This window comes from Silurus aristotelis (assembly GCF_946808225.1).
Source record: "Silurus aristotelis genome assembly, chromosome: 11".
Lineage (NCBI taxonomy): Eukaryota > Metazoa > Chordata > Actinopteri > Siluriformes > Siluridae > Silurus > Silurus aristotelis.
This window is the reverse complement of record NC_139584.1, coordinates 4,957,670-4,971,417: the sequence shown is the minus strand read 5'-3', so window position 1 is coordinate 4,971,417 and position 13,748 is coordinate 4,957,670. Positions and strand designations below refer to the sequence as shown.

Sequence of the window (13,748 nt, the reverse complement as noted above, 5' to 3'; positions counted from 1 at the left end):
GAATTTTTGGAGCTATTAGCATCATGATAATAGCTAGTAGGCCCCCCCCAAGGATCTGTTTTAGGCCCATTCATTTTATATATATATATATATATATATATATATATATATATATATATATATATATATATATATATATATATATATATATATATATATATATATGCTTTTATATATATATATATATATATATATATATATATATATATATATATATATATATATATATATATATATATATATATAATTAATTAACATTGTATAAGCTTTAATTGCTATAATGACGATTCAGTTATATGTCTCAGCAAAGCCATATGAGAGACATCAGCTTAACAATGTTAAGGAGTCTGTAGAGGAAATTAAACAGTGAATGCTTGTTTACTTCCTTCTGCTAATTTCTGATAAGTCGGAAATACTTTTGCTAGGACCATATGCAGCTGGAAGTCTTTCTGTGTACATCAGTAAAAGACCTTGGTGTGATTATTGACTCTGGTTTTTCCTTTGAGGCTCATGTGAATAATATTACCAGGATCACCTTCTTTTACCTTAGAAGTATTACTAAAATAAGAAATATGATGTCATTACAGAATGCAGAAAAACTAGTTCATGCTTTGTTACATATAGATTAGACTGCTGTAATGCTTTACTGACTGGGTGTTCTAGTAAATGCATAAATAAGCTTCAGAATGCAGCAGCAAGAGTCCTCACCAGAACCAGAAAATATGTCCACATCACCTCTGTTTCAATCAGTCTACACTGGCTCCTAATTCAATCTCACATAGAAATTTAAACAACTACTAGTGACATAAATCACTTGTTATTTAATGATCCTCCACACTTACTTTGATCAAAAGGTGCAGGCTATTTGTTGGTACCTCAAATAATAAAGACTACAGTAGAGGTTTCCCCACAGTTATGGAACAATTCCAATTATTGTTTTCCCATTATTGTTTGGGACTTAGACAAAGTCTCAGTGTTTAAGGCTAGGCTTATTTTTTTTTTTAGTCAGGCTCTTTGTCCTTAGGTAAAGGAACAGATCTGGAGAGATTGTTGATAGACAGTGTTTTGGTCAGTGGTTTTGGTTTGGTGTTGCTGGAATATTTGGATGCTGAGGTACCAGTGACAAGTGTTCCCTTTTTTATTTATTCTCTTCGAATCTTTCTAATTCATACAGACTCTTTACCTCTGGATAGAGTTTTATTTAAATGTAGTCCACTCTGTGCAGCTAAGGATGGTTCCACATCAACAGTCTAAAGATCCATAAAGATACTGAGCAACTCAAGAATTATAAGCATGGATTTGGACTGTAAATTGGTATTAATTTATTCATTAATGCCAGTCTGCTACAATGGCTTAGGACCACAGTTTGTATGAACAGCTCTGCATTTAAGCATCAGTCAACACGCCTTAACAATGATGGAACTATAAATAACTTTCGGTGCCACCCAGAAGGAAAATTGACATTTTGAGTCTGGTTTCTCTCAATTTTTCTTACTCTTAAAATTATAAAGAACAACCTTATAGGGAATAAACTTGTCTGTTCTAACATTATAACTTTTTTTTTTAAACTGCTTTGAGACAATGACCGTTGTTAAAAGTGGAATAATAATTTTATAAAATGTGTTTGTTTGTTTGTTTGTTTGTTTTATCAACATTAAGAGAAAAATGGGAATCCAAAAACTGTCTCATATATTCAAATTCTTTCAAAGACGCAGAATTCATTGACACAAAAGAGATCAGATTATGACTGATATACAACTAGTATGTATATGTATGCATGTATTTTTCTTAATTAAAAAAAATGTTTAAGACCAAGGGAATATTTCACCAAAGGAATATGTATTTGAATGCGTTTTGAAAAAGGAATAAATGACAATGTTTTTAATAAACACACCAATACCACTACAACTTACTGATTTACAAAAACACGCCGTTTTGTCGCCACCTAGTGGCGTACGTCATTTTTTATTACCGTAACTCCCTTATTATATGAACAACTATCTTTAATTAATCTTATTCAAATAATAACGTGTTGACTATACACAGGTAAAAAAACCCAAAAAAAAACAAAACAAGAAACAAATTAAAATACACCACATAAGCTGTAATTAGCCACAATGTAAAAATTAGACGGTTGGAGTCAATTTCAGTCCGTGTCGAATCAACCATCCTAAAACGCAAGCACGATTTTTTTATCCCTAAAGAATGAAAGAAAAACATGGCGGAATACTGCATGAAGGGATAATATGGGATGGATATTAAACATAGAAATCTAAAACGAGATATGTCTTTATAAAATGTCTGTATAGGTTTCTAAACAACAAACATATATAAATAAACATGCACACTTCCGCATTTGAAACGGCTGCAACGCCGAAATATGGCGATAGTAACGGTAGCCATGGCTACGTTCCAAACCGCATACTACCGTACTAAACAGTATAGCAGAAAACCACACGCCTTTATAGATGACTTAGATTGTTTGGCGTACTATTAAGTAGGTTAGTATGCGGTTTGGGACGCAGCCCGAGTGGTGGCTTTTATTTCAATAAGCGCTTTTTATACCCCAGCTGGGGGACAAAGTGGCCGAAAAGAAAACGAAACTAGGGTATAATCGGAGCACTGGCGAATAAAAGCGACGGGTTTGGTGACATGGGTAAGAACAAACACTAAAACCATCAGAGTTTGATTTGTTTATTAGTTCAAAATGTGAGGGATATAAAATTCAGGAGGCCGCAGCAGGACAAAGCACATGAGCATCACTCGCTTCTACCAACATCAAAACAGAGATCAGGGACTGAAGTCAGATTTTTTTCAGCACACAAAAATACATTATAAACCTTTAATAGTCAATAAAATCTCCAGGTGCATGTTATTTTTTAATTATGGCTGTCAATCGATTATAATATTTAATCGCGATTAGTCGCACGGTTGCTATGAGATAACTCATAATTAATCGCAACTTAATTGCACATTTATATCTGTTTTTCAATCCTCTAATCAACATGGAGAAATCTGCATGCTGTATGCAAATGTATGTGTATTATTTGTGAAACCAAACTCAACACAGCACGAAGGCAAAATATTATTGAAGATGTTTTACAGTAATTATAGTGTTTTAAATTACGGAAGTCATCAGGACGCTAAACGGAACTTTTTCTGTTTCCACACGGACGGGTTTAATTGCTGGATATGTGCAATCGTTGTGGATTTTGATGCTTGAATGCTTGAGACCTGGTGCATCAGTAAAACTAATGTCTAGTGACATTATTTTATTCTTTTTCTGAGTAAAGAAAAGACATGAATAAACGTGTGTTGCGTTTAAGGTTTTCATTTCGGCTCTTTTATATTTATTTATATTTTTTAAATAAACATTTAACACGTACATTTTGACAGCTCTAATTATAATACATGGATAGTACATGAATGAATGTTTACACAATGAGCCTGATGTCCTGGTGCATTTATTGGGCATTAGTGGATGTGTTACGAGGTGGTTCCAAAAAGTTTCTAGACCGGCTTTGTTTACAAGAAAGTACTTTATTTATTCTACGTTTACACACCATCACATTTCAAAATAGTCTCCTTGCACAGCAATACAGCGCTCCCAGCGTTCCTGCCACTTCTGCTATTTGTGCTGGATTTCCAAAATGGCGACCTTTGAGCTGAATCTTCATCTTCGGGAAGAGGGCGAAGTCTGCAGAAGCCAAATCTGGCGAATAGGGTGGCGGCGGAAGTGAGATTTTGTGGATTGATCTCTCGTCATCTTTCGGTGATGTTCTCCTGCTCTTGAAGCGTCGCGTTTGTCAAAGGTCTCTGTGACAGATTTGCCCAGTTTGCAGAAATCCATGTTTGCTCTTTGTTTTTAATTGCTGTCCATAATGGAATCGCAGGCGTGGTAATGCACGTGATCAAAATAGCACCAGTTTGCACCATTAGTCTCGAAACGTCTTGATACCACCTCATACAATAATAAACGAATACTCCCACATATGCACATTTAAGAACCGCTACGTCCTGGTAGAGCTCAGTCAATGGGCTTGATGGAGGCATCTGCTTGAGTTCTGTTGACAGGAAGTGTTTCCTTGTCCTGCTTTCTATGACCCTCAAACCCTTCACATTTAAACCAGTAACCTCTAACCGAAACTTTTGTGGTTGTTTTTTCTTTCTCCTCTCAGGTTCTGAGCCACCATCATCTCCTCAGCTGGTGGATGAAGGCGTGGATGAGGATGATGAAGAGCTGAGCGGAGGAGAGGAAGCCGAGCTCCGAGTTTCGTCTGGGCGGGGATCGGTTCTGACTCGGAGAGGAATCACACTACGCGTGCTGCTTAAAGACGGCCTGGTGGAACCGGGAGACGCCGTCCTGTCCATACACTACCTGGTACGGATCACAAAATCCCTGGATTTCTTTGCAATACAACTGAAAAAACTTGCGTTTTAATCCACAATCTAGTCCTCAAACCCGTTCTTTTATGCTCGGAGAAAGGATCGATTCTGAGGCGCTGAGCTACAAAACAATCTCTGCTGCATTGAAAGTTCCTGAGAGCACAATGCTTCTCCAGCATTTTTAAACTGATGAGTTTTGGAAAAAACAGGGCTCTTTATAGGTTCACTATGAGAAGAGAGGTGGAGGAGAACCTGATGGTCAGTCGGGTTGAGCGCCAGAGTTTATGTGTGGAGAAACTTGCAAAAGGGCAACCATCACTGAAGCATGTTAATGCTCCGGGTTTATTGCAGAGTGGAACAGACAGAGTTTTTTTTAACGTCCATTTTGATTAGACCTCAAACTATTTTCTGGATTTTTGTCCCATTTTCTTTCAGCCTGGTTATTTCCTAATTAATGACAATTTAACCACCAAACACATGTCCGCTCACAGACCATGCAGGTGAAAGTTAACAGTTACTTTTTTGATACTTAATTGCAGCACCTTTTCAGACTCCTGCACGTGCTCATGATTACTTCGTTCTGTTCTCTGCAGGGGAAGAACTTTGTGGGTGACCTGCTCACCGATGGAAAGATCCGATGGGTGGAAACGGGGCAGATCTTTAACTCCCCGAGTGCCTGGGCCACACATTGCAAGCGCCTGGTGAATCCTGCCAAGAAGTCGGGCTGCGGCTGGGCGTCTGTGCGCTACCGCGGTCAAAAACTGGCCCAGTACAAAACCAGCTGGCTGCGTAAATACCAGCCCAGTGCTGACATGGTGAGGGACACACAGCACACTAAAAAACAACATGAACTCAAGGACAGGAGTTTCAGCATTACCGTATTTTCTGGATTATTAAAAGTATTAAACTAGTTTCTTTTGTAATGTGCCTTGATGTGTGTCAGAGTCTCGCCAGCGAGGGAGAGGATGACGAGATGGGAGATGATGAAGAGGAGGAGGGGAAGACGACTATTCTAACAGACGAAAGAAACAGGAAGTCCAAACCAGAGTTTCATGGTGAGCAAAATCTTAACTCTTTTCATGCAGCATGAGCCGGAGTGGTTTATTCCTCTTATTACTTATTACCAACAATTGAGATTTTATTTTATTTTTTTTTATTAAACAACATACTTTTCCGTATGTTTATTGTTGTGGAATATCTTTAAAAATGCTCCACTTCTCACATAGCAGCTATAAACATACGTGTAAAAGAATCGAATGTGCACATATGACAGTATAACATCACGGCATAAACACGTCACAATAAACAATGTTTGTGTGCGTTTTAGACGTGGGCGTGGTGCACAGGAGAGGAGACCGAGAGAGAATCCCGGTCAGATACTGCACACTGGGGACCAGAGACATCGCCAGGTAATAAACCTGTAATATGACACTGATGGAAAAGTCAGAGTTTACAGCAGGGTTATATAGAGTCATATAATACACATATGTAGTCGTATATTTAAACTTTTTGATGTAATGAAGCGCTACAGTGACATAAACGCCTAGGATGAGTAACGGCTCCAGATAAAATCTGATGTTCGCTCTCTCTCTCTCTCTCTCTCTCTCTCTCTCTCTCTCTCTCTCTCTCTCTCTCTCTCCCCCCCTATGGGAAGGATAATAATGTCACACATGTTTTTGTGAAAGATCAGGAGCAGGTGCACCTCTTTTTATATTTATTTATCACGATCATATAATGCAGAATATGAATCTCAGCATGAGTATTTTCAACATCGTTGCATATGATTTATTAGTCAAAGTGAGTTGATGATGCGGTCTCTCCTCAGAGATCCTCACACACTGGTGGAGCTGTCGGCTTTCTCCGCCATCAACCGCTTCCAGCCGTTTAATGTTGCGGTCTCCAGCAACGTCCTGCTGCTCATGGTAAACACAGTGTGCATAAAATATTATAATGTCCAGAAAAAGTGTGTGTATATTAGGGCTGTCAATCGATTTAAATATTTAATCGCGATTATTCGCAGGATTGTCATGAGTTAACTAGTGATTAATTGCAACTCAATCGCACATTTGTACCTGTTCTAAATGGACCTTAAATGAATACTTTTCAAGTTTTTAACACTTTAATCGACATGGGCATAGACAAATATGGACACTTTATGCAAATGTATGTTTATTAAGCAAACCTTCAAACCAAAATCTACAAAGTTTTTTTTATATTTTTTATATTCAGTTTTTTTATTTTTATTTTTAAGTACATAAATCATCAAGACACCAAACGGAACTTTTGCTGTTTCTACACGGAGGGTTTAAGTTGCCGGATGTGTGCATCATTCAGATTTTGGTGCTTGATTTGAGACTTGGCGTATCAGTAAAACAAATTTTTAATGATTAAAAATAATACTGTGTATTTTATATATATATATATATATAGTAAAATACACACACACATTTATATATACATATTAACATATTTATAATCCCCCCCTAAATTTTTTTTAAATATATTTACAATTTATTTATATTTTATTGCATATGTATTATGATATTGTAAATACTATTATATTTACTTTAATTTTATTGTTATCCTTCATCTAACCTTTATACTTTATTTATCTAATTATCACTCCGTTTTTAAAATTAAGCTCTGATGCTGCTAGATCTCCGTGTGATGTTCTCTGGTTTACTTACTCCTTTTTAATAATTTTTCAGGACTTTCACTGTCACTTGACTACGAGCGAGGTGGTGGGCTATCTCGGCGGCCGATGGGACACTACAACACAGTGTAAGATTTCATCATCTGCCACACTGTAGATATACAGTGAGGAAAATAAGTATTTGAACACCCTGCTATTTTGCAAGTTCTCCCACTTAGAAATCATGGAGGGGTCTGAAATTGTCATCGTAGGTGCATGTCCACTGTGAGAGACATAATCTAAAAAAAAAAATTCTGAAATCACAATGTATGATTTTTTTAACTATTTATTTGTATGATACAGCTGCAAATAAGTATTTGAACACCTGAGAAAGTCAATGTTAATATTTGGTACAGTAGCCTTTGTTTGCAATTACAGAGGTCAAACGTTTCCTGTAGTTTTTCACCAGGTTTGCACACACTGCAGGAGGGATTTTGGCCCACTCCTCCACACAGATCTTCTCTAGATCAGTCAGGTTTCTGGCCTGTTGCTGAGAAACATGGAGTTTGAGCTCCCTCCAAAGATTCTCTATTGGGTTTAGGTCTGGAGACTGGCTAGGCCATGCCAGAACCTTGATATGCTTCTTACAGAGCCACTCCTTGGTTATCCTGGCTGTGTGCTTCGGGTCATTGTCATGTTGGAAGACCCAGCCTCGACCCATCTTCAATGCTCTAACTGAGGGAAGGAGGTTGTTCCCAAAAATCTCGCTATACATGGCTCCGGTCATCCTCTCCTTAATACAGTGCAGTCGCCCTGTCCAATGTGCAGAAAAACACCCCCAAAGCATGATGCTACCACCCCCATGCTTCACAGTAGGGATGGTGTTCTTAGGATGGTACTCATCATTCTTCTTCCTCCAAACACGTTTAGTGGAATTATGACCCAAAAGTTCTATTTTGGTCTCATCTGACCACATGACTTTCTCCCATGACTCCTCTGGATCATCCAAATGGTCATTGGCAAACTTAAGACGTGCCTGGACATGTGCTGGTTTAAGCAGGGGAACCTTCCGTGCCATGCATGATTTCAAACCATGACGTCTTAGTGTATTACCAACAGTAACCTTGGAAACGGTGGTCCCAGCTCTTTTCAGGTCATTGACCAGCTCCTCCCATGTAGTTCTGGGCTGATTTCTCACCTTCCTTAGGATCATTGAGACCCCACGAGGTGAGATCTTGCATGGAGCCCCAGTCCGAGGGAGATTGACAGTCATGTTTAGATTCTTCCATTTTCTAATGATTGCTCCAACAGTGGACCTTTTTTCACCAAGCTGCTTGGCAATTTCCCCGTAGCCCATTCCAGCCTTGTGGAGGTGTACAATTTTGTTTCTAGTGTCTTTGGACAGCTCTTTGGTCTTGACCATGTTAGTAGTTGGATTCTTACTGATTGTATGGGGTGGACAGGTGTCTTTATGCAGCTAACGACCTCAAACAGGTGCATCTAATTTAGGATAATAAATGTAGTGGAGGTGGACATTTTAAAGGCAGACTAACAGGTCTTTGAGGGTCAGAATTCTAGCTGATAGACAGGTGTTCAAATACTTTTTTGCAGCTGTATCATACAAATAAATAGTTTCAAAATCATATATTGTGATTTCTGGATTTAATTTTTTAGATTATGTCTCTCACAGTGGACATGCACCTACGATGACAATTTCAGACCCCTCCATGATTTCTAAGTGGGAGAACTTGCAAAATAGCAGGGTGTTCAAATACTTATTTTCCTCACTGTATACGTATGACATAACTTGTATCTGTTTCATTCATTTTATCAGTACATTAAAGAAAACCGCTTTTCTCCATTTCCTTGTGACAGTGCTCACGGTTTTACGAGCGTTTCCGTGTCGCACACGATTGGGCGACAGAGACGCAGCACCTGCTGTAGAGGAGGAGGTCAGTGCAGACATCTCATCTTATTAACACACAAATTATTAGATGAACAGCACAGTAGCATGTTCATCTCACAGCTTCAGGGTCTCATTTTAGCAGAGCTCTCTTGTTTTCCCTGTGTTCCTGTTTCCTCAGTGTTCTCTGGTTTACTTCTATTGTCCAAAAACATGCCAGTTGTTGATATCATTAATTTATGTTGCCCACAGGTGTGTGTTTGTTTGTGTGTGTGTGTGTGTGTGTGTGTGTGCCCCCCTTTTGTTTTGCTTGTGATAGGCTATATGAATTCCTAACCCAGCCATTAGGGCTGCACAAGCCAGTGCACTCTTAGTGCTGGTCCCAAGCCTGGATAAATGGGGAGGGTTGTGTTATGAAGGGCATCCAGTGTGAAACATGTGCCAAATCAAACATGCAGATCACAAATCAGAAATTCATACCGGATCGGTCGAGACCCGGGTTACCAACGACCACCACAGGTATTGTTAACCAACAGGTTACCCGGTGGAAATTGGGCTACTGTTGGCCGAGGAAGAAGAAGGAGAGGAGAAATACGTCTACAGAGACAGCAGGGAAAGGAGAAGTGTGAGAGTGGAGGTTAGAGTTGGTACTTTAAATGTTGGTACTATGACTGGTGAAGGGAGAGAGGGAGCCGATATGATGGAGAGGAGAAAGGTAGATATGTAGTGTGTACACAGGTGGACTATGTTCTATGCAGGAGATGCAACCTGGAGGAGATTGGAGACTGTAAGGTGCTGGCAGGGGACAGTGTAGCTAGACAGCATCAGATGGTGGTCTGTAGGTTGGTTGTGGAGGTAAAGAAGAAGAGGAGGAGTGTGAAGACTGGAAGAGGTTGGCAGCAGGTAAAGAAGGATGTGGCAAAAGCCAAGGCAAAGGCATATGATAAGCTGTAGGAGAAGTTGGACACTAAGGAAGGAGAAAAGGATTTGTAGGCCAGCAGAGGGACCGAGCTGGGAAGGAGATGGTGAAGCAGGAAGTGGAGGGGATAGGTAAGGGGGAAGTGAGTTCCTGGGATAGACTCTAGATATGGTTCCAGTGTTCCTGGAATGGACTCATGATAGGATATAGTATACCTGGAATAGACACCAAATCTAACACTATGCTGATGTGGATAAAATGAATAATGAAGGCGTGAACAAGATTGTCTCTCCTGACTAACGTGTGTATGCTTGTGCAGATTTGTCAGAACCTGTTCATGAGGGGTCTATCATTGGTGGGCTGGTACCACAGTCACCCGCGAGGCCCCGCCCTTCCATCACTGCAGGACATTGATTCACAGATGGACCACCAACTCCGCCTCCAGGGCAGCAGTAATGGCTTTCAGCCCTGCCTGGGCATCATCTGTGGTAAGAAATAAACAGAAGATATTACCCCATGAACAATTAAACGTGTTTGGATTCATTTACGTGAATCATCTTTCATACAAGTCCATGCTAATGAGCGGTTACTATAAAAATCATTATACATTAGAAAAAGTGAATTAACATAAATTTGTAATTTGCCACTAACCTGCTGTCAGAGCTTCTGGCATAGAAACTTAATCCTCACCATCTGACCAGTCAAAGTCCAGATTTTAGCAGAAGTGGAGTTGAGAGAGATGCTTAAGAAGTTTAGAACCAGGAAGTGAAATTTGACCAGGATGTGCTTAGTATTCAGGCAATGCTTCCCTCTGGTGGAGCTGAGGGAAAATTACAGTTGGTACCCTTACATGACATCATTTGGTTTTGTTTGTTTGTTTGTTTTAGGTCCTTATTACCATGGAAACCAGGGTGTGGCGTCGACCATCACTCCGTTCTGGGTTGTTCCTCCTCCAGAAGTAAGTGTGGCGCACTTGAGCAACATTTCCAATACAGAAAAAGTAGCAATGTCGGAAAAGTTGTTCACTTTCCAGAGTCCCGTGATAATAATAAGTTTACAAGAGACAGCAGTTCAAAAAGTGAAATACAGGACTTTACCTTGCCCTTTCGCATTCTTTCTCTTCCATCTCTGTCTTAAAGCGTCTCTGTCTGTCCTTCTGTCTCGCTGTCTGTCCCTGTCGCAAAATCTCTCTCTCTGTTTATTTTTCTTACTGTCTCTTTGTCTCTCTATCTCGTTTTTTGTCTTGCTGTCTCTCCCTGTCTCATAGTCCATTTTTCTGTCTTGATGTCTCTCTCATCTTACTGCCTCTTTCACTGTCTTGCTGTTCTCTCTTTTTTTTGTCTCACTATCTTTTTCACACTGTATCTGTCCTATGCTGACATGTTGTCTTGTCTCCTTTTTTGACTAAATTTTTCTGTCTCTCAGCAAAGGCCAAATGATTACGGTATTCCAGTTGCAGTGGAAGTCACATACGTGCAAGACAACTTCCTCACTACAGACGTCCTTAATGAAATGGTGAGATTGTAGGCGATATGACATGAGAATGGCTATGATTCTTTTACAGGTCTAGAGTTTATTTTAATTGTTTTTTATTGTTTTTTTATTAAAGATATTTGCAAGTTTTTGTAAAAGGTTAGCAAACTGAATTACAAGTCACAACTCTCATAGTCTAGCAACAATATATATACAGAATATTGTATTTGTAAGTTCATATTAGAACAAAATCATTATTATCACCTTTATCGTTCTTGATTTTTGTGTTTTTATGTGAACTCTATGCAGATGATGCTGTTAGAGTTTTATCGAGCAGCTCCAGATCTGGTAAATTTTAATCAGATGTGGTGTTCTGATACATCAATACTGGACAAAATTAAGGTCTGTCACCACACAGCATAGCCGCACACACACACACACACACACACACACAGAGAGCTAGGTGATATGTTGGTACAGAAAAATATATTAGGGCTGTCAATCGATTAAAATATTTAATCACGATTAATTGCATGATTGTCATGAGTTAACTCGTAGTTAACCGCAACTTAGTCACACATTTTTTATCTGTTCTAAATGTACCTTAAATTAATAATTGTCAAGGATTTAATCCTCTATTCAATATGTGCATAGACAAATATGGATGCTTTATGCAAATGGTGTTATGGTGTTTTCTAATTACGAAAATCATCAGGACACCAACACGGAACTGTTGCTATGTTTCCACACGGACGGTTATAAACGGCGGATGTGAGCATCATGCAGATTTTTAGTGATAAAAAATTATTATTACTATATCTGAGTAAAGAAAGGACGTTGTGAATAAATGTGTGTTGCGTTAAAGGTTTTAATTTCGCCTCTTTTATATTTATTTTGATTTTTAATTCAAACAGAAATGCGAGCTGCATTAATCGAGCGTTAATAAAATCAGTGCCTTTCATTTTGACAGTCCTTATATATATATATAAGGACTGTTTTTCTGCCTCATCTTACTGTATTTACATGCTCTGTTTCTCAGGCGTCCCTGAGTGGCCACGCCCCCAAAGACCAGGCCTACTCTCAAATCCTGGAGCACGTCTACAACCAGCTGCGCAACATGCAGTGATGCAGTGATGGAAACGTCCTCTCTGCTTTCTTGATGCTTTCCTGGACATCATCTGTGTGTGGGAAAACACCCACATACACACACTAAGGAACTGAGTGCTTTTGCATCATTATAGCTGCCTCATTCATTGCGAACACTCCATGAACATCTTCCATTTCTGTAGACAAAATTGTGTGAATAGTTTAGAATATAGGAGTGTTTTCTCTCATTTTTATCTAGATATTGCACACACACAATGTCACATGCAGCTAGTTTCCTAATTCGGAAAAAAATGTTGCACATCATCTTGGAAAACGGTCACATTTTCGTTCATTTTCTTCACATACCTCATTTTATAACTTAAGTTGGAATATTTACTGTCGCAGGAAGTCAGGGTTTGATCATGTGTGGACTTTCTTCATGTCCCCTGTTTCCTCAGGGGTTTCTGGTTTCCTTATTCTTCCAAAAAAAAAAATCAGGGTAAATGGGTTTAAATCACATAAGATTGAATAGAGGGAAAGAAAAATGACACATTGTGCTGACATCTTGAAAGTCTTTGTGAGATTGAGGAGAAGTTAATTCTTCATACACATCATACATTACTGTATAAAGTAATGCGTATACAACATATTCAAATGGCCTCTTTAACACTCAATAAATAAAGGTACCAAACTACTATTTTTTTTACTCTTCTAGCTGTACTTTTAATTAGCTATTAGAGGAACGCTTTAAATTTAGATCGGTTTTTAACAATATTCATCAATGTTTATTTAAAGTTTCACTGAATTGAAGATGAATGTACACTGGCCTTTATTTCTGTGATCTTTAACACTTACTAACAAAGATTCACATAAGTTTTTAAGTAGTTCGGAAGTACGATTTTTGCCGAAAAAAATCCTTTTCAAATCCAGAAACACGAAACTTTATTCGGTTTTAAGACAGCTGAACACGTTTTATTAAATTTTTTTTATTTATGTATTTATTACGTTATTTAATTTTGTTCCGTCATGTGCCACACTGCAGAGTTAGGAATTGGTGTGCTTGTATTTTTACATGCTATTCTTATACTTTTTACCACCTCAATAAACTAAAACAAACATCATTCCTCTTTTAAATCGCTTTAATTCTTTTTTCCCACTTAAAAAAAAAAAACCACACATTGTAACAAAAATTAGTAATTCATTGTTACACTTTCACTTTTCTACTATAGATATTCAACTCAAAAAATATTTTATTGTTTTGTGTAAATATCGCGGAATATGAAAAGTGGAATCGGACCTTCGTCTTTACTTTAGAGATCTAAGAAACGCCTATAGGATAAATCTGATTA

At 38.4% G+C, this 13,748-nt stretch overlaps 1 protein-coding gene across 1 annotated transcript; it reads left to right on the top strand.

Moving 5' to 3' along the window:
• The first annotated feature begins 2,230 nt into the window (after window positions 1–2,230).
• On the top strand, window positions 2,231–13,520 carry mpnd (MPN domain containing). Its single transcript, XM_083555014.1, has 13 exons — window positions 2,231–2,656; window positions 4,179–4,381; window positions 4,980–5,201; window positions 5,330–5,441; window positions 5,714–5,795; window positions 6,212–6,308; window positions 7,095–7,167; window positions 8,894–8,970; window positions 10,160–10,328; window positions 10,728–10,798; window positions 11,266–11,355; window positions 11,623–11,715; window positions 12,353–13,520. Exons 1-13 carry the CDS (start codon window positions 2,653–2,655, stop codon window positions 12,437–12,439), a joined length of 1,380 nt encoding a protein of 459 aa, XP_083411140.1. The 5' UTR covers window positions 2,231–2,652; the 3' UTR covers window positions 12,440–13,520.
• Window positions 13,521–13,748: the final 228 nt, after the last annotated feature.